Source organism: Saccopteryx leptura, chromosome 3 (genome assembly GCF_036850995.1).
Source record: "Saccopteryx leptura isolate mSacLep1 chromosome 3, mSacLep1_pri_phased_curated, whole genome shotgun sequence".
Taxonomy (NCBI): domain Eukaryota; kingdom Metazoa; phylum Chordata; class Mammalia; order Chiroptera; family Emballonuridae; genus Saccopteryx; species Saccopteryx leptura.
Genome location: NC_089505.1, coordinates 187,468,396 through 187,494,223, shown reverse-complemented (window position 1 = coordinate 187,494,223; position 25,828 = coordinate 187,468,396). Strand labels below are relative to the sequence as shown.

At 48.9% G+C, this 25,828-nt stretch overlaps 2 protein-coding genes across 5 annotated transcripts in view; one reads left to right on the top strand and one right to left on the bottom strand.

The window, feature by feature from the left end:
* The window catches only part of NQO2 (N-ribosyldihydronicotinamide:quinone dehydrogenase 2), a 698,677-nt gene that overhangs the window by 265,008 nt on the left and 407,841 nt on the right, over nucleotides 1-25,828 (top strand). The window lies entirely within an intron of this gene.
* Nucleotides 1-25,828, bottom strand: part of SLC22A23 (solute carrier family 22 member 23) — a 204,375-nt gene that overhangs the window by 6,602 nt on the left and 171,945 nt on the right. For all 4 annotated transcript variants that reach the window (XM_066377043.1, XM_066377040.1, XM_066377041.1 and 1 more), the window contains exons 5-9: nucleotides 23,571-23,698; nucleotides 14,823-14,925; nucleotides 11,982-12,214; nucleotides 10,407-10,439; nucleotides 9,066-9,189 (exon numbers count right to left, since the gene is read on the bottom strand). In XM_066377043.1, the coding sequence (XP_066233140.1) occupies nucleotides 9,066-9,189; nucleotides 10,407-10,439; nucleotides 11,982-12,214; nucleotides 14,823-14,925; nucleotides 23,571-23,698 (621 nt within the window). The remainder of the gene's footprint in view (nucleotides 1-9,065; nucleotides 9,190-10,406; nucleotides 10,440-11,981; nucleotides 12,215-14,822; nucleotides 14,926-23,570; nucleotides 23,699-25,828) is intronic.

Sequence of the window (25,828 nt, the reverse complement as noted above, 5' to 3'; positions counted from 1 at the left end):
CCTTCAATGGCTCCCTCCTGCCTCCAGCTAACACCAGTTCCTGAGCACTGCACCTCTCCTCTAACACTCCTCCTGGCTGCAGAGTCCTCACTCTCTCCTTTGCTCCCTCTAGGAGGTTACCAGCCCTGGCTCAGCTAAGCTTCCCAGGCACTGTACACCCAGCCCTGCCTGGGTCCCTGGATAGACAACTGTCTCATGTGTTTCTCCAAGAAGGAGATGTGGCTTTTCACCTGGAGTCCCCACACCCGGCTCGGGCACAGAGGCTTCCACAGTGTTTGCTCAATCAGAGGCGCGCCAAGACGGGATCAGTCAGGAACCAGGGCCGCCCCAGCTTCGAGCAAACCCACATACATAGCAGCCTGAGCAAGCTGCAACAGGACTCTTCTTGCTCTACAGGCAGGAGGTGCAATAGAGAAGAGAACAGGTGTGGAGCCAGCAGGCTGGGTCAGAACTCTGGCTCCAGCAGGGACTGGCTCCACCTCTGTGCCTTGGGGTGGGAAGAGCAGCACAGCAAGAAGCACTGATGCGGCTGGTGCTGGGACAGGAGGGGCAGAGTACGGCTTTGCTGCTGACATCCCTACGGTTGTCCCAGCTCCCTTCCCCTCTCTGCTGGCGCCACAAAGCAGAAATACTGATGCATTGCTAATTTATTTCCTGCTGCATGAATATTAAAGTGATGAAGAGAGGGAGGTAAAGGGAAGGCAGTGGCGATCAGTGTGGTTCAGGGGTAGGGGTGTTTGGTGAGGGCCTGAGCGGCATGAGTTTAAGAACTAAGAGGCTAAAGGAGGAACCCAAAGCCTCCAGGGATAACAGGGGGCCCCCAAAGTTGGCAGAGGGTGCTGGAACCACTTTGGACCTTCCTCCTCTCCCTGGTCCCCTTACCTTGCAAACAACACCTCCTGAAGCTGCCATATGCCCGGCACCCTCTCCCTTCCAGAGGAAGGAGCCCCTGCTCACTGCATCCTCTGGAATGAGGCCTCACTCCCTACCCCCACACTGCTGCCTCATGCACATGCTTCTCTCCTCCTGGACCACGGGCACACCACCTGCTCTCTGCAGTGCCCAGTCCCTGGCAGCACCCTGGTACAGGCTGTATATGCCGCCAGCTGCTCTCAGCCCTGCTGCCCTCACTGCCCTCGCTGCCCTCCCTCCCTCAGCATACTTGAGTTTGCATGTCTGTGCATCTCTAACATACACTTGAGAGGTTTTCAAGGGCAGTAACCTAGCCAGACTCAGTTTACTGCCCCGAGCCTCTACCCAGCCGCTGGCTGAGAGCTAGCTGGCCCCTGGGTATTTACATGACAGAGTAGTCAGATTTCTCAGATGGCCCCAACCACCCCCCCCCCACCAGTGTTCACAGCCCTGTACCACAAGTATGAGCTGGACCCAGTAACTCACTTTTTACTAGTAAAATGCAGCAAAGGTAATGAGATGTCCCTCTGTGGTTAGGTTACAAAAGACTGTGACTTTTAGCAGAGTCTCTTGTTGACTTTGAGGAAGCAAGCTACTATGTTGTTGTTGAGGTCTATGTGGCAAGGGTCCAAGGTGGCCTCCAGCCAAGAGCCAGCAAGGAACTAAGGCCCTTGGTCCAACTGTTGGTGAGGAACTGAATCTTGCTGTTATGGTTTGTACCCCCACCCCAATTCATATATTGAATTCCTAATCTCCAATAGGATGGTATTAGAACAGGGGTCGGGAACGTATGGCTCATGAGCCAGATGTGGCTCTTTTGATGGCTGCATCTGGCTCGCAGACAAATCTTTAATAAAAAAAATAATAACATTAAAAATATAAAACAGCCTTACCAGGCGGTGGCGCAGTGGATAGAGCGTCGGACTGGGATGCGGAAGGACCCAGGTTCGAGACCCCGAGGTCACCAGCTTAAGCGTGGGCTCATCTGGTTTGAGCAAGGCTCACCAGCTTGAGGCCAAGGTCGCTGGCTCAAGCAAGGGGTCACTCAGTCTGCTGTAGCCCCACGGTCAAGGCACATATGAGAAAGCAATCAATGAACAACTAAGGTGTCACAATGTGCAACGGAAACTATTGATTGATGCTTCTCATCTCTCCATTCCTGTCTGTCTGCCCCTATCTATCCGTCTCTGACTCTCTGTAAAAAAAAAAAAAAAAAAAAAAAAAAAAAATATATATATATATATATATATATATATATATATATATATATATATATATATATATATATATATATAAATTGTCATGTATTACAATCCATTCATTTCCTACCGCTCATGTTCATGGTTGCGGGTGGCTGGAGCCAATCACAGCTGTCCTCCAGGACAACACCAAATTTTTATTGGATAATGCGTAAGGTACACGGGTTGTTGTATGGCTCTCATGGAATTACAATACATTTTAAAATATGTGGCATTCATGGCTCTCTCAGCCAAAAAGTTTCCTGACTCCTGTATTAGAAGGTGAGGCCCTTAGGAGGTGATAAGGTCATGAGGGTGGAGCTCTAATGAATGCGATTAGTGCTCTGATAAAAGGGACCTCAAAGAGCATTCTCATACCATGTAGGTGGCAGCAAGACCATAGTCTATGAACTAGGAAGCTGGCCCTCACCAGAAAACAAATCTGCTGACACCTTGATCTTGGGCGTCCCTGCCTCTGCAACTGCGAGAAATAACTCTGTTGTTTATAAACTGCCTGGTCTGTGATGTACTGTTATAGCAGCCCAAATTGATTAAGACACCTTCCACCTACTGAATGAACTTGGAAGCTAATCCTACTCCAGCTGATGATGGCCTGGAGGAGACCCTGAAGCTGAAGGCCCAGCTAGGCCATGTGGACTGCTGCCCACAGAAATTGTGGGACAAAGTACAGGTTGTGAAGCCACCATGTTTTACGGTAATTTGTTACACAGCAGTAGATAACCAGTACACAAATCAATGAGTGACACAATTCTTTAGCCTTAGCCATGGAGGAAAACAGACAGCCATTTCTTGCTCAGGCTGTGATATATCAGCAGTACTGTCTGTGTGTTAAAAGCCTTTTACCAAGGGAGAGTCTGAAAGTGCTAGAGGAATAGTCACATCTTTGTGCTACTGAGCCATCAAGGGACACACATGAGAAATACCAATATTTTGAGGAGTGTCCCCCGATGCTCACCCCCTTCCCAGGCAAAGTGTTCCAGACAACCTTTGAAAGACACTCTGAACCTTTTGTTCATATACTTACCATCCTTGTTAGTTTATGAATCCTTCAAGGTCAAGGATTATTTCCTAGAACATCAGCTGGCACAAACCATTTATGCTTAATAAATATTGGATGTTTATAGATTACACTGCCTTCCTAGGTAGGAAGGTTAGCTCACCCAAATGAATGGGACAAGTTAAATACAGATGACCACTAGAAAGAGCAATGAGATTGCCTCGATCTGCAAGATGGATAATACGAACACCTAAAATAGTCATTTGGTCTTTTTGATTGTTCTGGCCACTTCAGGAAGTCGCAGGACTGTGCAAGGGACACTATCGGATACCAGGGAAGATGAACGTGCTTCATCGGGGCCTTTGGTCCCAGTAAGACATTGGTTTCTCTGAAACTTTCTAGCTTTCCACCTGACCTTGTCACACTAAGAGTGAATGCCCCTGACAAGCAGCCAGAGAGATGAACTCTGCTGACTGCATGTGAAGACCACGTGGGGTGGGAGGGGGGTGCAGGCAGGTAGCGTGCATGGACCTGTGAGGAAGGCCAAGCACGGCTTCACGGTTAAAAGAGCAGCTCACACCAGACAGAAGTCTCCCTTCCTTCATCAAGCCAGATGAAGTCTAATACTAATATATCATGTTAATAAGTCATGCCAAGTGAAATATATGTGACTTTTGGTAGGATTAGATGGATTATTAGAAAGTGCCTACATACATACATACATACATATGTATATATATAAAGAATTCCAGAATCTTCATATGCATATATAAAGTACAATATATATCTTCACATATCTTTTTCTATGAAAGCAATTTTGTTTGGTTTTCCATCAAAGATACCTTAAAATTATTCAGTAATGGCCCTGCTGGTTGGCTCTGCAGTAGAGCGTCGGCCAGGCGTGTAGACATCCAAGATTTGATTCCCAGCCAGAGCACACAGGAGAAGCGCCCATCTGCTTCTCCACCCCTCCATCTCTCTCTTCTCTCTCCTCTCCTTTCCTCTGCAGCCATAGCTTGATTAAAGCGAGTTGGCCCTGAGTGCTGAGGATGGCTCCATGGCCTCTGCCTCAGGCGCTAAAAAAATGGCTGTGGTTGCAATGAAGCAAAGAACCCAGATGGGCAGAGCATCGCCCCCTAGTGGGCTTGCCGGGTGGATCCCGGTTGGGGCACATGCAGGAGTGTGTCTCTGCCTCCCCTCCTCTCACTTAAAAAAAAAATTATTCAGTAAGATTAGAAGCAATTTGGGAAGAATTCAGTATGCCATTTTTAACTTTGTGTTTTCTGTCTGAACCTCAGTTTTGACAGCGAAATCATTTCACACTTGGTTTTAAAGTGATGGTTTCATTTTCCTCCCCTCAAAGGCTTTGTGCCCTTTTCTGCTCTTCTCTAGATTGTCACTAGAGGTCAGCATATGCCCACATTTAATAGAGCAGTCAGCCCCCCCCCCCCCCCCCCATTTACAGAAAAAAAGATAATGGGGGAGGGAAAAGAAAGTTTGTGGTGCTGTGCTTTAGAAGCACACAAATTTCCATTTCCATGGGCCATTTTTATTTTACTAGTAATAAATATCAAAATGACTTTAAGGATCGAAAGACCCACATACAGGGAGGCTTATTTTTGGAAGTAGCAAGTGAATTAAGAATTCCAACCTGCCCAGGCAGTTGTGCAGTGGATAGAGTGTTGACCTGGGACTCTTAGGGCCCAGGTTTGAAACTCCGAGGTCTCTGCCTTGAGCGTGAGATCATAGGCATGATCTCATGATTGCTGGCTTGAGTCCAAGGTCGCTGGCTTAAAGCCCAAGGTCACTGGCTTGACAAGGGGTCACTGACTCAGCTGGAGCCCCCTCCCCCACTCAAGGCACATATGAGAAAGCAATCAATGAACAACTAAGGTGCTGCAACTATGAGTTGATGCTTCTCATCTCTCTTCCTTCCTGTCTGTCTATTCCTTTCTTTCTCCCTCTCACCAGAAAAAAAAAGAAAAAGAAAAGAAAGAATTCTAGAATCTTTAAATCATTCCATTAAACATGTGAATCCAGACACATACCTCCCATTTTTTACTCACGTTCTCTTTCATATACTACTTAGTTTGTTTTTATTAGACTTCTCTGAGGTCAAGAGGGAACAAGTATCTGTATAATTTTTATAGAAATAAATATAACTGCCTAAATATTCAGGCGGGAGTCATAATACCAATTTTCTTTTTTTTGGAGAGTATTGACAGTTATATATGCTCAGTGATTTTAAACAGTTGGACTATATAGAAAAACCCAGAGAATAACTAGTATTATGACTAGTATCATTAGCAGACAGGTGAAAGAACATCAAAAATGGATTCTGAACTCAGTACCCATCCAGAGGCATACAGTAGGTTCTGTCAATGTCTTAGAATAGCTGCCAATAACAATTTTCATTTGTGGAGGTCGGGCCTTTTACATATGTTCTCGCTTGCCCCTCACCAGCACCACACTAGGCGGCCATGAGTAGTCTCAGGTGAGGGCAAGGAGACAGAGGCTGGCTAAAGGACACACCTTCTGCACATCCTGCTGTGTAACTTGTAATGTGTATGCCTCACCTTCTTGGCTTCTGGTCACTCACTGAGCATTTGTTATAAATACTACATCTATATTTTTAAGACACAAATTATAAACAGACTCCACGCGTCACATTGCACACAAGCTATCTTTGTCCTTGGCACTGGTTCTTGAGGCAACTTTAGATTGGGCGACATCAGGGTGTGGGTCCTAGTCCTGAAGTAGGAGCAGGTGAGAAGGAAGGTCTCAGATAAGGCAAGTTCCAAGAAGTTTCTAGAAGGAGGAGGAGGAACAGCCTGAGGGGGAGAAGAGCCAGAGAAGACATTGGGAGGGAACAGGTGAACAGAGAGCAGGGATAGAGAGAGCTAGGAGGAAACTGGTGAGGACCGTGGGAAATTGAGTGGGTTGCTTGTCACCAGCACCTACATCCTCCCTTCCCCGACCCCTCTGTGAGGGGTCAGGAGACAGCAAAGGCCTAAGGGGCTCGCTCCCACCTGCAGCTTCCAGGTGGATGCTGCATGGAAAAGATGACCTGCCACAAAAAAGCCATCAACAGCTTCTGGATCAACCAGGATCCCCGGCTACTCTGTCCAAGCTGAGGAGGAGAAGGGGCCAGAAACACGAGTCCTTTCCAATCCGCCTGCGGTCACCCTGAGAGGCGAACCTGAGAAGAACCTCCTGCCTCAGCTGATGGTGCATGAATGGCATCTGAAGGGGCCTGTGAGAGGGAAGCGCTTCTCCACAGTCAGAAGTTTGGATGGGATCTCGTGAAACAAAGTGAATTGATTAATTAGCACTCTGGTGACTGGCTGCCATTCCTGGACAATAGAGTTCCACAAGTTTTTGTGCAGAAGAGTTCTTATCCTTCTATGTGCAGGCATCCAGTCCTGGCAACTTAACCTGAGCTACTGTTCTTGGTCAAAAGATGTGTTTTTTAATACAGCATTGTAGAAAAAAGCTAATTTTGTATCAAGAAAAACAAAGCTCACAGGCTATAAGCCACCATCTTGCTTACCCTGGATTTATCTGCACAAAGTGGCAGGCAGGATGGGGGGGGGGGGGGATAAGAAAGCCACTGCAGTCCTAGGGACTCTGGGGCAGCTGTCCTTGAGCATGTGTGTAAGAGGAGATAGCCTCCTTTTCTCAAGGAGGGGGTGCCCAGAGGTTCACCAGTAACACCAGAAGCTCCTCCATCCTGGCCAGGAGACCAGACCAGCTTTGAATTGAATTTTTTTTCATTCTCTGCAAGTACAAAAACATTATCAAGGGGCTAAGATTTTTCTAGTTCATCTTCTGGGTAAGCTGAATCTGACAACATAGTTGTTGAATATCTATTCCCTAATCATCTTTCCAGGTTTGCATTACAGAGGAAAAGGATACCGCATTTCCTTCAGTTCGGCTTCCTAAGCAAAATCTCGCAGTGAATGGTGAGGTCTAACCACCACCAGAGGGAAGGGTGGCCACCACCCCAGGGAAATACCCATATCACGCAAAGGCTGTGAGAGGCCAAAGGGAAGCCAGCAGTCTAATCCTGACTTCTACTCTACTGAAAGAACACTCTTGGCTGGAATCTCTTGTAAAGGAAGAAAGTTTAGCTAGGCAAGAAAATACTGTCTGCATGTTGCAACTTCTAGCATAACAAATAAGCTTCAGGCTCTGCTCCTCACTTTGCTTAGGCAGAGAGTTGGACAGGATGGATTACTTGGCATTTAATTGCTTTTCTTCTTAAATATACAATTCTTTGGCATTTTATCCCATAGGTACTAAGCACCCTTCAGGCTTGGCATGTGTTACAAAAATCAGGAGCCTGACCAGGTGGTGGCGCAGTGGATAGAGCGTCGGATTGGGATGCGGAGGACCCAGGTTTGAGGCCCCGAGGTCACCAGCTTGAGCGTGGGTTCATCTGGTTTGAGCATAGCTCACCAGCTTGGATCCAAGGTCACTACTTGGTCTGCTGAAGCCCCACGGTCAAGGCACATATGAGAGAGCAATCAATGAACAACTAAGGTGTCATAATGAAAAACTGATGATTGATACTTCTCATCTCTCTCAGTTCCTGTCTGTCTGTCTCTATCTATCCCTCTCTCTGACTCTCTCTCTGTCCTGTAAAAAAACCAAAAACAAACAAAAAAAGCCCCCAAAAAACAAAAACAAAAAACCCCCCCAAAATCTAGGAGCATGAATCAAAATGAGGTCATGTGAAAATTCTATTGTCAGCATGACTACTGGAAGTGTGAGAAGGAAGGAAGAGTCCAAGAACCTACCTGCCTTCTCCCAGGGTCCTTGCCGGCACCCTCGGGGCTAAAATAATTAGTCTGCGCAAGTCCTACCTTGACCTGTATTGGCCCCTACTTGTTTTCCCATGTGGGGAAGGGTGATTAGGGTGTTGTCATGCTGACTTCTGGGTTTTATCTCACAGCTGAGTAATTGCCCAAATTCACAATTTACATTAAAAAAAACAAAACGTGTTGGAAATGCTCATAATATTCCTATACAAAGTTCAAAGTAAATCGAGATGAGCTCTTCCATAAGTCACACACAGTAATTACCAGGAAAAACATACGACTTTGCAGTTAACTGGTGCCCTTTTAAATAAAGGCAAACCCTTTTATTATGCTATAATCTTAATAACAGCAAGTGGTATGCAGCCCCCCCCCCCCCCACGACCCAGGGACAGTACTAGGAAGAATCAGACCTGACTCTGTGAACCAAAACAAAATGATCTGAGCACACGTTAACCCCACCCACCTCTTAGGAAATGATGGAATAATCCCAGACGCCCCCAGGGCCGCACCTCTGTCTTGGTCACGTGGCTGGCCGCATCTGTGGGTTTGCTAATTACTGGTCAGTTAGACCAATGATATGACTTGCCAGGCTTTCACTCTCTGAGACCTTTCTTTGGACTAGTGACATCAACTTCTCAGGCCAGTAGAATAATAAAGCCTTCTCTACTTCACTTTTTTATTTTGAAATATATATTTTTTTAAATTGATATCTCTCAGAGGAATTGATAGTGTTTGGTTTCAGTTGAAGTAGGGGTGTAAGTCATCTCCTGATTTCTCTCCTTTCCCAGTCATTGCCATGTTTCCTGCACCCTGACAAGCTCCCGGCTCCCCGTCCCTCCAGCCGTTGCTTGGACAGAACCCGGTCAAGTTCTCACCCAATTCTCAGTTGCCTCAGGATCAGGGTCAGGGTGCAGCACCCCATCCTGAAGCTCACATGCCCAGCACGTCACCCTTGCCCAGAGGCCAGGGCAGGGCTGAACTGATGATGTTGGGTAATCCCCCAGGAGCCTTGCTAAGCAGGCAACCCCCCCTGGGCCCTAAGAACACACCCCATGGGGTGTGTCTCCCATTACGCACCTTATTACCGTGGGGGTGATCTCCGCACAGAAGAACACACTGAGGCTTCCCACTGCATGGGAGGCAAACATGCCCACGATGGAAAACGCAATGGAGAACTTGTCCTTGACACTGTCACTCATACCTGAAGGACAACCAGGAGGGAATGGTGAGGAAGGCAGAAGGGAAGGGAAAAGGAAGCTAGTAAGGTGAGGGCAGAGAGCAGAGGGAGGGGGCAGAGGGAGGCCTGGGAACACGTGAAGCGTCTCCCCTCTCCCCCACTCTCCAGTTTGAGGGGCAGACCAGGGTGCTTAGTCCCCTCTAGAGATGGGGGAGCACCTCCGGGAGCGGGAGGTCAGACCCTCTGGGCAGCAGACTTTGCTCGGGTTCCTGCAGGTCCCTTGAGGGCCTTGAATGCTGGCGCCCATGCCGCCTCTGCCAGAATTGCTCAGGCCAGAAGCTGGCCTGGCAGGAGGAAGGCTGGTGGTCTCTCCCGTGCCTCGGCAACACCCGTTCCATCCCTGCCTGCCTTGCTGGTTCCAAAGAAAGGGTCTGCACTCCAGAGGGCTCTGGCTTCAGGTCTGCCCAATGCAATCAATACATGCGACAGGGTGTCTTAGACTTGATTTAAGGAAACAAAAACTCAATTAACCCAAACAGAAGAATATATGGGCCTGGAGGAAAAGGCTCAACCAACCAAAGCACATTTGTAGTGGACCCGAGTCTGACCTCACGCCGAGGCGGCATCTAGCATGGAGCAATAGCATTCAGGTGGGGGTCACACATCTGAAGCACAGCTCGGTGCCCTGCAGGGCTGCGTGGGGACCTCAGGGCTCTCACTGTGGAGGGCCTAGTGGCATCAGCTTGAGTCAGGCCAGGCACATGTGACCAGCAGCACTGAGGGCCCAGCGGTGGCTCTGCCATCCCTGTGGTGGAGAGCAGCAAACTTGCATGATTACAAGGGATACAGCCACTTCCCTGGGCAGCAGGGGCAGCCAGGCCTCCAGCACTGCCGGGCTTTCTGCTCTTGCCCAGGCACTGTCCCTAAGACGCATGACATCTGTGTGTGGGTGGCAGCAAGGGCTAGTGCTGACTGAGGCGCCGGTGCCAGGGGAAGAGGCGAGGGCATGCGAGCAAGCTGGGCACACACAGGAGAACAAGCCGTTCTTTCTAGAGGTATGAGGAAGTAGAGAGCACAGAAATATGCTTATAGTGTCCAACCTACGGCCAACTTCAGCTGCAACTCTTGGAGGGTAAGGGGGGAGACAGGGGAGGGAAACCACAGGTCTGTGAGTGTTTACAGAAACGCCCATTTGGCTGCAATACAAAGATTACAAGCACAGCACTGTGTCCAGGGCTCACCTGAGTCAGGATGCTGGCTGTATTTTCCAATCACTGGCCAGTGGAGATGGTGGTGACCACACGGACGAGGACGAAGGAAGCAGAAAAAGAGGGAGAGAGAAAGCACATTAGGTATGAGGTGACCACTATGTGTTTCCATGTGACTTGCATCTCCATGAAGTCCCAGGTCTGGGGCCAGAGTGCTTGAATCAGCACTTGACTGAACAAAACTTTCTGTTCTGAAGACTCAGATCCTGGGAAGAAAACAGCTCTTCAGAACAGAGACTGTGGCACCTCCCCGACCTCAAGCCAAAGCACCCCTTTCATCGTGTGTAAGATGACCACTGCTAGCCCGCACTCCCGGGGGCCTCGGTGCTGGGGGGCAGGCCCGGCAGGCGGTCTCCCCCACGCTTGGAATGCTCATCCTCAGACTACTTGTCCTTTGTACAAAGTTCCTGTGGCATTCCTGCTTGGGGACAAAGAGCATTTTGATGCTCCTGGGAGCTGCTACTGCCCTGTATGTCCACTTGAATGTCCACTCACAGAGGCTCCCTGGAAGGGTAGCTGGGGAGACCCCACTGGGGACAGGATGGTTGGGAGACAGACACCATTTATCCATTTCCTTGTCAGTCACCTCTGAAACAAAGACCAGTCTTCCAGCGTGAGAATTTGCCTGTTAGGAAAATGGCTTGTGAGGTCAAAACCAGCTGTTGTACAACCTGGTTTGCCCTGCGGGGCTGAGGATGGTGTTGTTTTTCTTTCTCCTCCTTCCATTTCGAATGTTGACTGCCTCAGCCTCATCACACAAACCTGAAACACTAGAAGGCTCTGATCCATGGTGCAACTGGACAGTCACTGAGCCTAATCCCCACAGCCTGGGTAGCTCTCCTTGTGAAGGACGGAACAATCAGTGGCCTCTGTGTCCCCACAGTGTCTGAGCTTGTACCAGGAGTGCCGTGTCTGGGTGAGAAGAGGGCTCAGCTGCCCTGCTCATTTGTCTCACCACGAATGGGTCAAAGCGACTTCTGTGGCTTCTCCCATGCACAGAGGGAAGGTGGGTGTTCGCTCATGGGGAGCTGTTCTGAGCTCTCCTACTTACAGTTGGAGGGGCAGCATGGATTCCCTAGCATTCCTTTAAATTATTTTAAACACTGACTGAGAAATTCTGACCCAAAACAAGCTGATGAACTTAGGAATGTCTCCTAAAGAAGTAGTGCCCCAATGCAAGATCATAAAAACATATTTCCCCCTCAGTTTCTCAGTAAAGAAACAAGTCCTCAGTTCTTCCTTGTCACGTGATGTGTCACAAAGAGCCTGGCCATGAGTGGAGCCACACCGTCATGCTGCAGTCAAGAATGTTCTGAGCCGGAACCCCAGGGCTGGGTGGAGGGAGGACAGGCAGTCCTATGCACATTTGCACATTTCAGTTAGAGCTGTTCTTCCCAAGTCTTCTCCTCAAGCTGCTGATTTTGGAATACCAGGTCACTGAAAACTGATCTCAAGGCCAACTCAGCCCTTTCAAACGCCCTTTGTCGGACAACAGTCCCCTCTACCCGGCCCTGTCCCACTGCCCATCCCGCTGCCAACCCCACTCACGGTTGAGGAGCCCAAGCTGCAGGAGTGAGGCCAGTGCTGTGAGGATCATGAAGAGCAGCAGCCCGCCCCTGCGGCCCAGGAACCTGACCACCACGCACATGGCCAGGCAGGATGCCAGGGCGATGCTGGCCATAGTGTAGTAGTCAGCGTAGAAGTTCTCGAGGAGCGGCACCTTCACCTCATGGCCCATCATGCTCCTTGCGAAGCAGTGGTGGATCCCATACCCCGTCAGCCTGTGGGAGACACGCGGGGACAGGGGCTGTGTGTAGCCACTCATAGACAGGAGGACTGCTCTGCCCTGGGCGGTCACTGTGCCTGACCACAAGGAAACATAAGAGTGACTCTACTGTTACTACCAATGAGTGTACAGTAGAGTGACACGAAGAGAGAAGACTTAAGAAGGGGTCTCCCTGGGGAGCATGCACACCCTCCTGCCCTCACTGCAGGAGAGTGAGCACCGAAGCAGTGAGACCTGTTCAAACAGCAGCTCTCACAAGAACCCAACATGTAAGGAGGTGCTCCCCACCCGTCAGCCCGCTCAATCTCACACTGGGCCGCCAGAGCCACTGCCACACCCTCTTCCCAAGCAGGCAGGCAGACTGAGGGAGGGGGAGAGCTTGCACAAGGTCACTCAGCTGGCAAGTGACAACTTGAAAGACACACTTCCTCTTCCTTCAGCACTTAGGAGGCTGGAATCTTAGGACTCATCCAGAGAACTGCTTATTATTCAACCTTTTCTACCACTACTTGTCAGGGACATCCTGAATAAGCCAGTAAGAAGTCGGGCCCAGGAGTCTTGGGAGACTTTGTTTCAATTCTTAACTTGCCACTGTTTCCCTCCACTGCCCCAGGTCAAGCCTCTTGACTTCCCATGGGATCATAAACTCCTACAGAACATGTGGGACCCAGTGGCTGTAGACTGGTGTCCACTCTGGGAGGCAGGAGTAAATGCACATCTGCACACACAGGCAGGGAGGCTCCAAGAGCGATAACGCACCTGTGTGGACTGTCCCCAGGGCTCTGAAGGGTCCTTTGGCCGTGGTCCTGTATGAAATGCCTGCCTGCTGGGAGGACCCATCTGTGATGTCAGTGCTCAGCACCCATCCCAGAGCTAATGCTTCCCGTTTCCTCCAGCCACCTGTGTGTGCTCTCATCAGACCTGGAGGATGCACCAAGGTCAACTGCAGCTGATCCCTCCAGTGCAGGATGCTGCCCTCTGACATTTCCACTTGGGAAACAGCCAGCGGAGGACCCAGCTCTTCCCTGTGCCAGCCTTTCATAACCTAGCAATGGATGAGAGTCTGTTCGTCTCCCAGGATGCCAGGTGACAGCCTCTTCTTCCTGGCCTACTGAGGTCTCGGGGAAATCGCCTACTGTTTTATTCTGGTGGAAAGGAAGTCCTCTGGCCACCAAAGGTCATTTGAAGATAACGAAGCCAGAGAGATAGAATTCCGTGCAGTGGAACAAGAATCACCAAAACGGAAACATTTCTCTGTCACATTTTTTGTTTTTTTCCCCAAAAATCCAACTTGGAGAAGTCACTCCATTCTTAACAGTCCTATTGGTCTAGCCAGCACCTGCCTGAGATTGGACGGTGGTATGGTGGCTGTGCCAGGGGCCAACTCTGGGCCAAGAGGATGAGGCCTTGACCACCGGGTGGCCAAGGCTGGTCATTCCCTGGCCTGGCCTTGGTCTCCTCATTTGTAGGAGAGATCTGCATTCTTCCATTGCTTTGGCAGTAGAACCTTCTGTGTCCTTTCCAAATTTAAACATGAACCCCAATACTGAGAATTGACTAAATGGAGCTTCTTGGATAGAAATAGCCTTGGGGAATGACAGGACCAGAGTGGACCCTGGGGCTCTCTCTGTGCCTGACAGCAGTCCTGAGACCTTATATAAAAGTGTGCAAACCCCTCTCCCTTGCCCATGACCTCTAACCCAAAATGAGAGTTTACCCCCCCTACTTGCCCAGATTACATCTAGCCCTGAACAAGAGTTAATCCCCCCAGGTGACTCCTGACCCTGAGTGAGGAGGGCCCATCCCGTGGTCAGGAAAGGGCAGGGTTACTGAGCTGTGAGTCAACAGGAAAGACCTTCTAGAGACACACTGAGCCTGAGACAGGGGCTGTCAGAACACTGGGTCCAAAGCTGCGGCAGCAGGGCTGGTGTGGACGCTGTGCCTCCTGGAGCATGTCTGGGTTTCACACTGGGGGGGCTCAGCCTGGCCGACCACAACCTGTGGTTGCCGTGGATCTGGGCCTTTGACTAGGGCAGGGCTGCAGGTGAGGCTCCAAGTAGGGGCAAGGCCACCGAGCAGCCCCAGCTGAGGAGATAAATCCCCTCTCCGGGGCCAGTGCCTGGAAATTTCAACTCGGGGTCCCCTTCCCGTGTGCCTCTGAAGAAAGTACAGGAACCGGAAGGCACACGGTGAGACAGGGATTCCAGGGGACGTGAATCTGCTTTGTGACAGTCCAAAGGACACGTGTGTGTGGACTAGCTCAGGGCTCCCCGCCTGGGCAGCATGTAGGGTGAGATGTCCGGCCTGTGGGCTGCCAGTGGCTGGCTGGGGCTCTAGCTGCACTGATGTTGGGGGAGGAGTTCATATCTTCCAGCACTTGTAACCTTTCAGACCACTGGTTAGGAAGCTGTGGCAGGCTTATCAGACTTAGCCAGGGCCCCTTAGCAAACAGCGGAGCCCTGGGCAGGCCAGAGGGCCTGGCCTGGCCATAATTCAAAGTCCAGCTGAGGAGAAGGAGTGTCCTGTTGGCCTCTCTTCCAGATGATTTCTTCCAGCCCTTCCCTGACCCCAGTCTCAGCAGATGGGTCCCTCTGGTGACTCACGAGTTCACACACAGGACCACAATGTTCTTCCACAGGTTCCGGGTCCCCACCATTTTCACGATGCAGACCTTCTTGGGCCTCCGGGAAAGCTCCTTCTCCAGCTCTGCAGAGAAAGGGAACCGTGACCTCTCGGCAAGACCCTGCACGGGCAGCCTCAAACACAGCCAGCTCCCCAAGTCTAGGCACTTGCAAAAAGGACAGAATGCTTTTTATTTTTATGCCCTTCAAGCCAGGGGACAGACCTGGTCCAGGACAGAAAGTGTGTTCACACAGATGCTAACTCTGCAGTGCAAGTTTCCCCTCGGGGTCGGAGGGGGGTCATGGTGCACGGTCATTTTACAGCATCTCCCCCCACCTGTAAAGCTTCTCCTGGGGACCAGGCAGGACATATAAATAAATGATCAGTGTAGGTACACTCCACTCTGGCCAAGTACAGGACAAAATGACGATCTTCTCTAGGCTACTTGGCACTCACTAGGCTCAGGGCATCTTCGGACAGAGTCCGTGTCCCCCATTGCTCAAGGACTGGGAGAAGCACAGGCTGACATGCCCCTTGACATGGGTAGCATGCAGGATGGCTGCAGCTGCTGCTTCTGAAAGTGTCCCTCAAGGGCATGTATCTTCAACAGAGAAATAAATAAACAAAGGCTTGGGTGTGTTTCTGTGTGCACACCAAAAGGTACGCATATGTATGTATGCTTTAGTTAATGGGCAAGTCTTCGGGAGCCGGACAAGAAAGATGGATAGATGGATGATGTTCTGGCTGAAAGTAACATAACCAACTACAAGGTTATGAGATGGGGTTTCTTGTGAGGCTCAAATTAGCTCCAAAAGCCATTCTGGACTGACCCGACAGCGCTCCAATGCCACTTTGGCAGGGTTAATGAGTTTGCCAAAGTCCTGGTGTTGATTTGACAATTTAATAGGGAAAATCAAATGAGGCAGTGTCTGGACCTCCACAATCTCCCTGTGCCTCTGTGAGCAGAAAAGCCACACATTCAGCCGCCCAGCCCCTACCTGCTCACCTAGCCAGGCCTGTCTCTGGAGGAATGATTCCCTATTCAGGAACTGAAAGAGGAAAAGACTTGACCATTTTGGGTGAGTGGTCAGTGCTCTTTAAGATTGTTAAGGCCACGAAGACAAGGAAAGACTGAGAGGCTGTCATCGGCCAGAGGGGACTGGGGAAACAAGATGACTAAATGCCATCTTGGATGGGATCCTGCAGCAGGAAGAGGTTATTAATGGGAAGAATGGTAACATTCAGAGAAAGGCTGGTGTCTGGTTAACAGCTGTATACCAACGGCAGTTTCTTGGTTGTGACAACGGTACCATGGTAATGTCAGGTGCTGACGAGGGAGGAGACTGAATCAGGGATATTAAGAAATTCTTTACTATATTGCAACTTTTCTGTAAACCTAAAATTGTTCCAAAATAAGGTCCCCCTCTACTGATAAAGCCTTTATATTGCTCAGAAGAAACAGGGTTGCCGCAGAGGGACCCAGAGCCTCAGGACCCTCAGGGGACTGTTTCTCTGAAGAGTACCCTCTCATACTCCTTGCCACCTGCTCCTGCCCTCCTTCTCTCTTCTTCTGCCTTCTTCCTGCCATCCAGTGGCAAGAGGGCCACAGCCTCATCAGTTAACGGTTATAAGGAACATATGTTACTTAACCATAAATATTTAGTTTTTTATTTAAAAAATATTTTGGGGGATCAGTGTCAGCAGCTAGGGCATAGAGAGGAGGAGGAAAACTTTCCTATGTCTGAGATACCATGCCATCTGAGTTTCCAGAACTTATTTTCTTCCAAAATTTAGGTGCAAAGTTTGAAGTCTATGTACAAGCCAGACGGCTGATGTTTTGGCTGGCTTTCCGCAGGGCCTGTCCTCAGGGCTCCCTAACTTTTATGTTCCCCTCTGTACACACAGAGTAAGTGGATTTACAAAGATACTTTCCCCGTGGTTAAAAATCTAACAAACTTTAAAAAAGCATAGGAACATTTTCTGTAACAGATCACATTGGATTCAATGATCTGAGTAACTTCACTTTTGCAAAACTTATCAGGAATACACTGTAATAGTTACACTCGGTCACCATGAAAATTTTACAGGAAGAAAATGTAAATGTCCATTAGCATGTTTATATAAGTTTGAAGGTTTTTGTCCCAAACATAACTCCTAACACATTATTATATATAATATAGATGTTGCTAAAGAAGCTATAGCAATGGTAATTGTGACCTGAGTTTTTCTCTTTTCTTTCTTTTTTTTTATAGCCTTAAACTCTTGAGCCTCTAAAGAATTGACTGTAGTCTACAGAGGTAACCGCATTATTCCAAATGGAATCAAATTACCCTGTCTGGGGCTACTGATACTTTGTTTCTGTTACACATATCATCAGTCTGCCTTCTCAGCACTAGGTCTGCTCTTTTGGGACAAAAATCTACCAGCTGAGCTATAGGAAACAGTAGATGACTACTAGGTCCCCAGAAGGTAACTGAATAGGGAATGGAAAGAGGCCTTTCCCTCTCTCTGGTTACCAGGCAGACATCTGCCGGACTTTGTAGAGTCCTTGCACATGGACAAAACAGAAGTAAAAAGGGGCACTGAGAGTAGGCTGGACTCTGAGGATCCAGGAAACAACTATTAAACAATTCCTTTCCCTGATTCTCTGCCAAAACTCTTTAACCCTCCTAATTTAGAGCCACTAGAAATATTTCAAAACAAGAACGAGTAGAGTCAAATTAGAAATCTTCCACCTGAGCCTCCTATGCAAGCAGCCAGGCGCCTCCTACTCGTCCTTCAGCAGCCCTTTCTGCAGCTAATCCTTGTGATGCACAGTCAGAGGGCACTGGTGGCTGGGTGGGGTCTCCTTTCCTGACCTGGGGTGCAGCGAAGGGGCTGAATGAATTGCATGCCAGAGTGGTTAGATGCAGGGAGTTAAGGTTGACCATAATTTCACCACTTGCCAGTGGTGTGGCTTTAGACAAGTTACCTACTGCTCGGGACCCTGAGGTGGCCTGATACACGGCCTGTCTCTTACCTCAGGCTCCAAACAGATGGACAAGACAAAGAGTGAGGCAGGTGAGGACAGAACCCATGTTCCATCCCTGGGAAGGACCTGAGGCTGCGACACTGGCAGCACGTAGACCCATCTGCCCACCCTGGGAAGGTTGGGCCAGGCTGTTTCCTGTGGGGCACTGTTCAAAGAGGGCCTGAATTGTGAGGACACAGGACCTGCTCCCTGTGTGTGGCTCAGTCTCAAGAAGAAAAAGATGGGGGCAAGTTTGCTCTCCTTCCTCAGAGCTGGCTCCTTTCCTGTGAAGGGAATGTGGGGGTAGGGAAGCACTGCTCCCCAACACTTAGCCTCTCTGGGCCCCATTTCCTCACAGTACAGCAGGGATGCATGATCTGACTGTTGACCTCCCATGCTTTGTGGGTCACTGCCCAGTGACTGCTAGTGTTGCTATGACTAGGAGCATGGGGTTGCACTCTTATTCCGAGACTTCTCTGTATAGTGCCCACATTTGAAACCAGCAGGACTCTACTCCTGCAGTAAAAATGTTCAAAACCTTGGGAATTATAATACAAGAAGAGCTGTCAGTAGTTGGCCACATCATATGACACTAATGACTGTCCAACAATAAACTGAAGACTTGTTTAAAAGAGGAAAGGGCATGGAAAATTTCGGAATATGAGGTTGTTGTCTAGCCTGAATCCAAGGTTAGGATGCACTGGAGGGGCAGGAACTCCCCTACATTCATATACCTAGAGCCAAACCTGAGACACTCATCTATCCAGAGGCCAGAAAACCAGCAACTGCGGCTGACTCCCATGAGAAAGTGTCCTGCCTCTTCCTGGCCACAGGAGACCAGGTCTCATTTAGTCAGCAGACATTCACGGAATGCCTGCTAGGAGTCAGGTCTCTTGTGAAACCAGGATGCCAGGCCCTGAGGAGCCACACAAACTGTGTTACTGCTGGATGCTGGCAATGAGGCCAGGCTCCTGCAGCAGTGCGGACGGACCACTGGAGAGCTGGCCTGGGTCTGGGAAGCAGGCTAACCTGGTCTATGAGGGCTGGCTGAATGACAGAGAGGCTGAGGACAGGGAAGTAGAATGGGAAGGCCCTGCGGACAGAAGGCACCTGGTGCATTCTGAGAGCCCAAGGAAGGCCAGGGCATTTGGGAGGCAGACACGGCTGAGACAGGGTCTCAGAGCAGTTGAAGGACTTGGAGAATCTAGCCTACAGACCTGAGGGTGAGGGTGGCAGTGAGGACACAGTCATGGCAGGTAAGAAGCTGAGTCGCACACTAGCTGTTGGCAGGTGGATTAGGTGAGGCTATGGGAAGAAGCTTCCAAGCAGAAAAATGATCCTGCCTAAAAAATAGTTAGAAATAGCTGATTTAGATGAAACAGACACCTATCGTCCCTCAAGCACTGGGCCCAGTTGCTTCGGGTGGCTTTTGCCACACACCATCCTCAGTGTGTCAGAGCTGGGCATGACACACCTAGAGGCACATGTGAATGCAGTGTCCCCAGGAGGGGATGCTATGACTACCCTCCTGAGTGAGTGTGAGGTCACATGTGCCAGCTCCCTCCTTCTAGCCTCCTACTGAGACATCAGCATAAGAATAAACACCAGCAAAACTCATAAGCAAAGGAAGGTGGAAAAGACTTGATACCACTTTCCAAAAATAGGAGAGAAATGAATGAGTGTAACTGGGACTGAGGAAACAAGCTTTTTCCAGATAATATTTTAACCTGAAAGAAGTGGTGCATGTGATTTAATTAGGGAAATCACGCTGGAAGACTTAAGAACATTAACTTCCTAATAAATGAGGCCTGTAGAAGTTTGGGGAGGAGAGCTGGACATTCCCAAATCAGCAAATGTGGCTCAGACAGAGAAAAGTGAATTCAAGACTTACCATATTTCCCCATGTATAAGATGCGCCCATGTAAAAGATACACCTTTATTTTGGGGCCCGAAATTTGAAAAAAAAATGTATTACAGAAAGTTATTGACCTCAAGTGTTATTCATTATAACATTCATACAACTCCTCATCACTGTCATAACTCCCATTCATTAGCTTGACCTCATCTATGTCTGATGACAAATCACTGTCTTCATATATTATCTCGTCCTCAGTTCCATCTATGGCATTTGAAATGCCACACTTCTTAAATGACTTGACAACGATCCAATCTTGATATTATCCCAGGATCTTTTCACCGAGGTACAAACTCATCCTATATTTGTTTTCTTCACTCTTCCTGCTGGTGTCAAATTGTCCCCAGAAGACTTCATCCATTGGTTCCATTCATCTCTCATGGCAGCTTTGAAGGGTTTGTTAATGCTGATATCAAGTGGTTAGAGCTGGGATGTCAAGCCTCCATGTATGATGGCAAGTTTTGTTTCTTGCTCTGCAGCAATCTTCTTTGTGTTTTTTTGTTATGTGTGCCCTGAAGTGATCAAGCACCAATAGAGCAGGTTTGCATAAGAGCCCACCTGGTCTCCTTCTCCAAACTTTCTCAAACCGTGTCTTCATCCCATCCTGATCCACCCAAACCTTGTCATGAGTGTGGACAATCACTCCTCGAGGAATGTCTTCTTTTTTTTTTTTTGTATTTTTCTGAAGCTGGAAACGGGGAGAGACAGTCAGACAGACTCCCGCATGCGCCCGACCGGGATCCACCCGGCACGCCCACCAGGGGCGATGCTCTGCCCACCAGGGGGCAATGCTCTGCCCCTCCAGGGCGTCACTCTGCAAAGACCAGAGCCACTCCAGCGCCTGGGGCAGAGGCCAAGGAGCCATCCCCAGTGCCTGGGCCATCTTTGCTCCAATGGAGCCTCACTGCGGGAGGGGAAGAGAGAGACAGAGAGGAAGGAGGGGGGGGGGTGGAGAAGCAAATGGGCACTTCTCCTATGTGCCCTGGCCGGGAATCGAACCCGGGTCCCCCACACGCCAGGCCGATGCTCCACCGCTGAGCCAACCGGCCAGGGCCGAGGAATGTCTTCTTTTGGCAGTGTTTTGTGTTTAGAAATCAGCATAGGAGGCAGCTTGCTTCCGTCGGCACAACAAGCTAAAACAACCATATAAAGGTTCTTTTCATGTCCACTTGTCTTCACAGTTACAGTTTTCACCTCCTTCTTATCAAAGTTCTGTTACTTGGGACATCGAATTGAAGGGGGACTTTGTCCCTATTTGCAATCTGTCCCAACTTAAACTGATGTGTCTTCCGACATTGAATGACAAAACAATGAAATTCAAGGACCTTCTGCTCATAGCTTTCAAGTATCTTTTGGGCAAGTCACGTGCATGTACGTATGCTTAGTCCATTCCGTTTCATGAACCTAAAGCACCAATTGTGTCCTCCTTTGAAATCAGTAACTTCTTTTTCATCAGCAATTCTTCTTGCCTCATGCTGAACCATCTTTGTGCACACAGGAGTGCCAATTGCCCTTTGCTCCTCAATCCATATCTTCAGTTCCCTCTCTAAATCAGGCCACTTTGCTGACTTGCTTCTCATGGCCTCCCTCTGCCGTGGCGTTTTCAGTAGAGATTCTTCTTCCCGTAGCCAGTCTTGGATTGATTTCTCAGTTGGAGGAGGACAAAACTTATGTTCAGCAGCACGATTTCTATTCACTTTTGCAAACTGGATCACTTTTAACTTGAATTCAGCACTGTACAAAAATTTTTTCTAAGCTGTTTTTGGGCAGAATGTGGCAAAACGTAATCTACTGTAATATACAGGTACGAAACAATGAAGTGCAAAGACAACAAGCGTGAAAAAGTGGGAAATGCAAGTAAAAAAATCTAGAACAATGAGCGCAAAAACAAGCACGATAGAGCAGGAAATGCAAGTAAAAGAAACTACAACCACTGTGTAAGATGCACCCAGTTCTTAGACCCAAAGTTTTTTTTAAAAGGGTGTGTCTTATACGCAGGGAAATACAGTAATCCTTTCCAAGCAGTCACATTCATCTCTGGCTTGCCCTTAGCCCTCAGAGCCACACAGGGAAGCTGCTTCTGCTGAACTTCCCGGGTCCAAGTCCCAGTTCAACGACTCACTAGATGGGTGACCTCCAGCGAGATACTCAAAGCTCTCTGTGACTCTGTTTCCTCACCTGCAAATGTAGCTGATTACGATACCTCCTCAGAGGACTCAGGTTGGGAAGAAGTATAAGTTAACACATGAAGAGCACTTAGGATTACATATTAGATATAAGTTAATGTTTGCGAGTCATTCTGAAGAGTGACTGACATATAAGCACTAGGTAAATGTCCTGTCTCTGATCCTCACCGCCCGATAGAAGGGACCCCAGATACCGCCTGCGCGGCGTAGGTGCTCAGTGCTCTTCATGTGCAGCAGACCTGGCTCAGGTCCTTCTTTATTCCAGCACGCAGAGGTGCTAGGCTTCCTGGATTCCTGCCTATGCTGAAGTGGAAGTGTCCTCTCCCAGATGGGCACAGGCCAAGGCAGGGACATCATCCTGGCTGAGCAGCAGCAGAAGCAGCATCTGGGGAACTACCACTGACACTGAACCCCAGATCTGAACCAGGAGGCGATGAACAGCCTGCCTAGCAACCACAGCAGAGCGTGCCTGAAAGCCCTTCCTGGTTTCCTGGTTGTGCGCTCTGACTTCTCTTATTTGCACTCCATTCCCATTGGGAATGGGCACAGTCCCCAACTTTATTCTGGTGTCTGCTCACCTGTCCCCTTGGAGCCAGGCTTCCCAGTTCTCTGACTGTGGTCACTCACCACCAGCCTGGATCCCTCCACTGGGTGGATTTTGTTCCTGTGTTCATCCCTCCTGACCCATCCCACATCTAACTGTGCACTGTCTGCCTTTCCCCTCTGGCTCATAAGCTCCACAGGAGCAAGGCTTTGCTTGTCTTTCTCTGCTCTAGAACAGTGCCTGGCATGTGGTTTAGTAAATACCTGTGGTATGGAATTTTAAAGCATGGTGGGACGTGTGCATCTCTCTCTGGGACAGGGGCCTGCAGATTACTTCCTGGGAAATTTATAACAGTGCGTTGGTACCAGGTCTTCAGGTAGAGGCAGTGGGTTGGAGTTTGGGTCTGGGGCACGAGGGGCATTCAGAAGGAGGTCTGTGCACCTCGGGTCGGGTGTCAGGATCTCTAGTGTTTACTAAAAGTGCAAGTTCTTAGGACTTAATCCAAGTTTACTGGATCAGAATCTGGGTGCCAGGACGGGCCTGGGACTCTGGATTTGAACAGCCTCCTGTGATACTGAGGAGCTGCAGCTTGAAAGCCCGATCTATCAGGTGATAATGTCCCCAGATGCATGAATTCCACAGACCTGAACACGTACACGTAACTCTTCACTTTCTTGCTTCTTCAGTTGCCCCACAGAGAGGTCACAACAGGTAAAGACAACAGCAGCTTCCTGAAGGCTGTGCTCAGGACCATATTTACTGCACCCACCCAGTACTCTGCCATATTTACACCTAGTAGGCAGGCAGGCAGGCAGGGCTGTGCACTGGATGTAGCTTTTGTACCCCTCCCAAATATTCCCTGTGACCATGCCTATTAGGCTCGCTCACATCTCCCTTCTGGTTTTGGACAGGCTGTGTGGGACCCACAGGGTGTCAGACTTCGTCAGGACAGACCCAACACCTAGAGGGTGGAGAGAGTTTCAATGCCCTTAGCATCAGGCAACTGTTCTGTGACTCGGTCCAGGGCAGGTGGTGCATCCCTCAGGGCTGACAGGACCACTGGGTTGTACTCACCGGGCATCACGCCTTTGATGTCACTCTCGGGGTTCATGCAGTTCTTCTGGGTGAAGTGCAGGATCAACTTCTTTGCAGACTCAAACTGCTGGGTAGCCATTAGCCACCGGAGGGATTCGGGGAATACCCTTGAAAGACACAAAGGGACTCTGTGAGTGCCTTCCGGTTCTGGAGGCAGCAGGAGTTTGGCTTACGTTCTGGGTGGGCGAACTTTGCAGGAGACGTTGCATTCAGTGTTTGCCTAGTGCTGAGGAGACAGACCCACAAACACTCAGGACTCTCATTAGCCAATTAGGGGCAACAGGACTGTGGATGCCGAGTGTTAATAATAATTTTCTTTTAGCTAGTATAAGATCATGATTTTTAAAATGTAGCAGGAAGCAACAACATCCTACTAGCTTTGTCAAGAAATCAATGAACATATATTTTTATTATTTTTATTATTATTATTATTTGTATTTTTCCGAAGCTGGAAACAAGGAGAGACAGACAGACGCCCGCATGCGCCCAACCAGGATCCACCTGGCACACCCACCAGGGGTGATGCTCTGCCCACCAGGGGGCGATGCTCTGCCCCTCCGGGGCGTCGCTCTGTTGCGACCAGAGCCACTCTAGCGCCTGGGGCAGAGGCCAAGGAGCCATCCCCAGAGCCCGGGCTATCTTTGCTCCAATGGAGCCTTGGCTGCAGGAGGGGAAGAGAAAGACAGAGAGGAAGGAGAGGGGGAGGGGTGGAGAAGCAGATGGGCGCCTCTCCTGTGTGCCCTGGCCGGGAATCGAACCCGGGACTTCTGCACGCCAGGCTGACGCTCTACCACTGAGCCAACTGGCCAGGGCCGAACATATATTTTTAAAAATAACCATGTATTTCTAAACCATGTATGACTGAGCAACTCATTGAAGGCCTGCATTTATATTTTGTCACAAGAAACAAATGTTAATAGGATAATTTTTGAGTTCAAAATAATGTCTCCAACACTAGCACCCTGACAGTCATTGTCAGTTTTTAAAGATTTGAAGAATTTCGCAGGGCTTACCTAAATAATGTTTCATCTTGCTAACCAGCACCTCTCCCTGAGACGGTGCCATAATACAGCAGTTTTCACGTTTTGGTAGCAAGACTGCTGCTTTGTTTTTAGGGTAAAACCTTGTGAGGGCCGATAGAACAGAACTCAGGTTGTATTATCCATGTATTTTGTTAAGTTTATGTTTATGAGAATATTTGCAAGTCAAAGAGAACAATGATCCTGTTTGGAGCTCGCTTTTTCTGTAAAAGTCCAAATAGAGAACATTTTAGACTTTGTAGAGCCACAAGGTCTTGGCTGTAACTCCTCCACTGTGCCTGGTGTGCAGATGGCCAGACAGCACGCACAGGGATGGTTTGGCTGGGTTCCTTCAGGGTTTCATTATAAAACAGGCAGCAAGCACCTCTGAATGGAAGCAGCCAATATTGGAAGTCAAAGGTAAGGATGACCGTTGCAGCCCTTGTCGGCCCAGGACTTCTGTCATGGTTGTATTTGATTTCAGTTACACAGGAATCATGATAGGCACTGATAAGTTTCATTGTAACCACCCAACACCTACCTGCTTTGAGGGCTCAGGGGAATCTCTAATTAAAGTAATCCAGAGGCTGGAAAAAGCTGCCAGTGGAAATTTTTATATCTAAGTCACATAACTAATGATATCTAGTAACTGCTGCCTCTTTCTTACCTCGTTGAGCAAAAATCGAGTTTCTACTTGCTTGTGACTGCATTTTTGCAGAAAGAGTTAGACAGGTACCCACTGGATTGGGGGTACATTTGGGATGGTCTGATCTGAACGGCAATCCATGCTGGAAACCTGGGAGGCTCCTTAAAGAGTTACAGAGCCACCCTACTGCGCAGCTGCACAGAGGTACAAGATACGGGAGGGCTGGCCTAGAGCAGGCATTGTTCAAGCCATAAGACAGGATCAGGAAGTCTTGTGTGTTTTCAATGGAAAAGACAACTGGAAAAGCCCAATTGGAAAGCCACTAAAACCTACATTTCAAATTGTAGTCACTCATTAAAAAAAATAATAAATGCCTGACCTGTGGTGGCACAGTGGATAAAGCATCAACCTGAAATACTGAGGTTGCTGGTTCAAAACCCTGGACTTGCCTAGTTGAGGCACATATGAGAAGCAACTACTGCGAGTTGCTGTTTCCTGCTATCTCTCCTCCCTTCTCTCTCTCTCTCCCCTCTCTCTAAAATCAATCAATAAAAAAAGATCAACACTTAAAA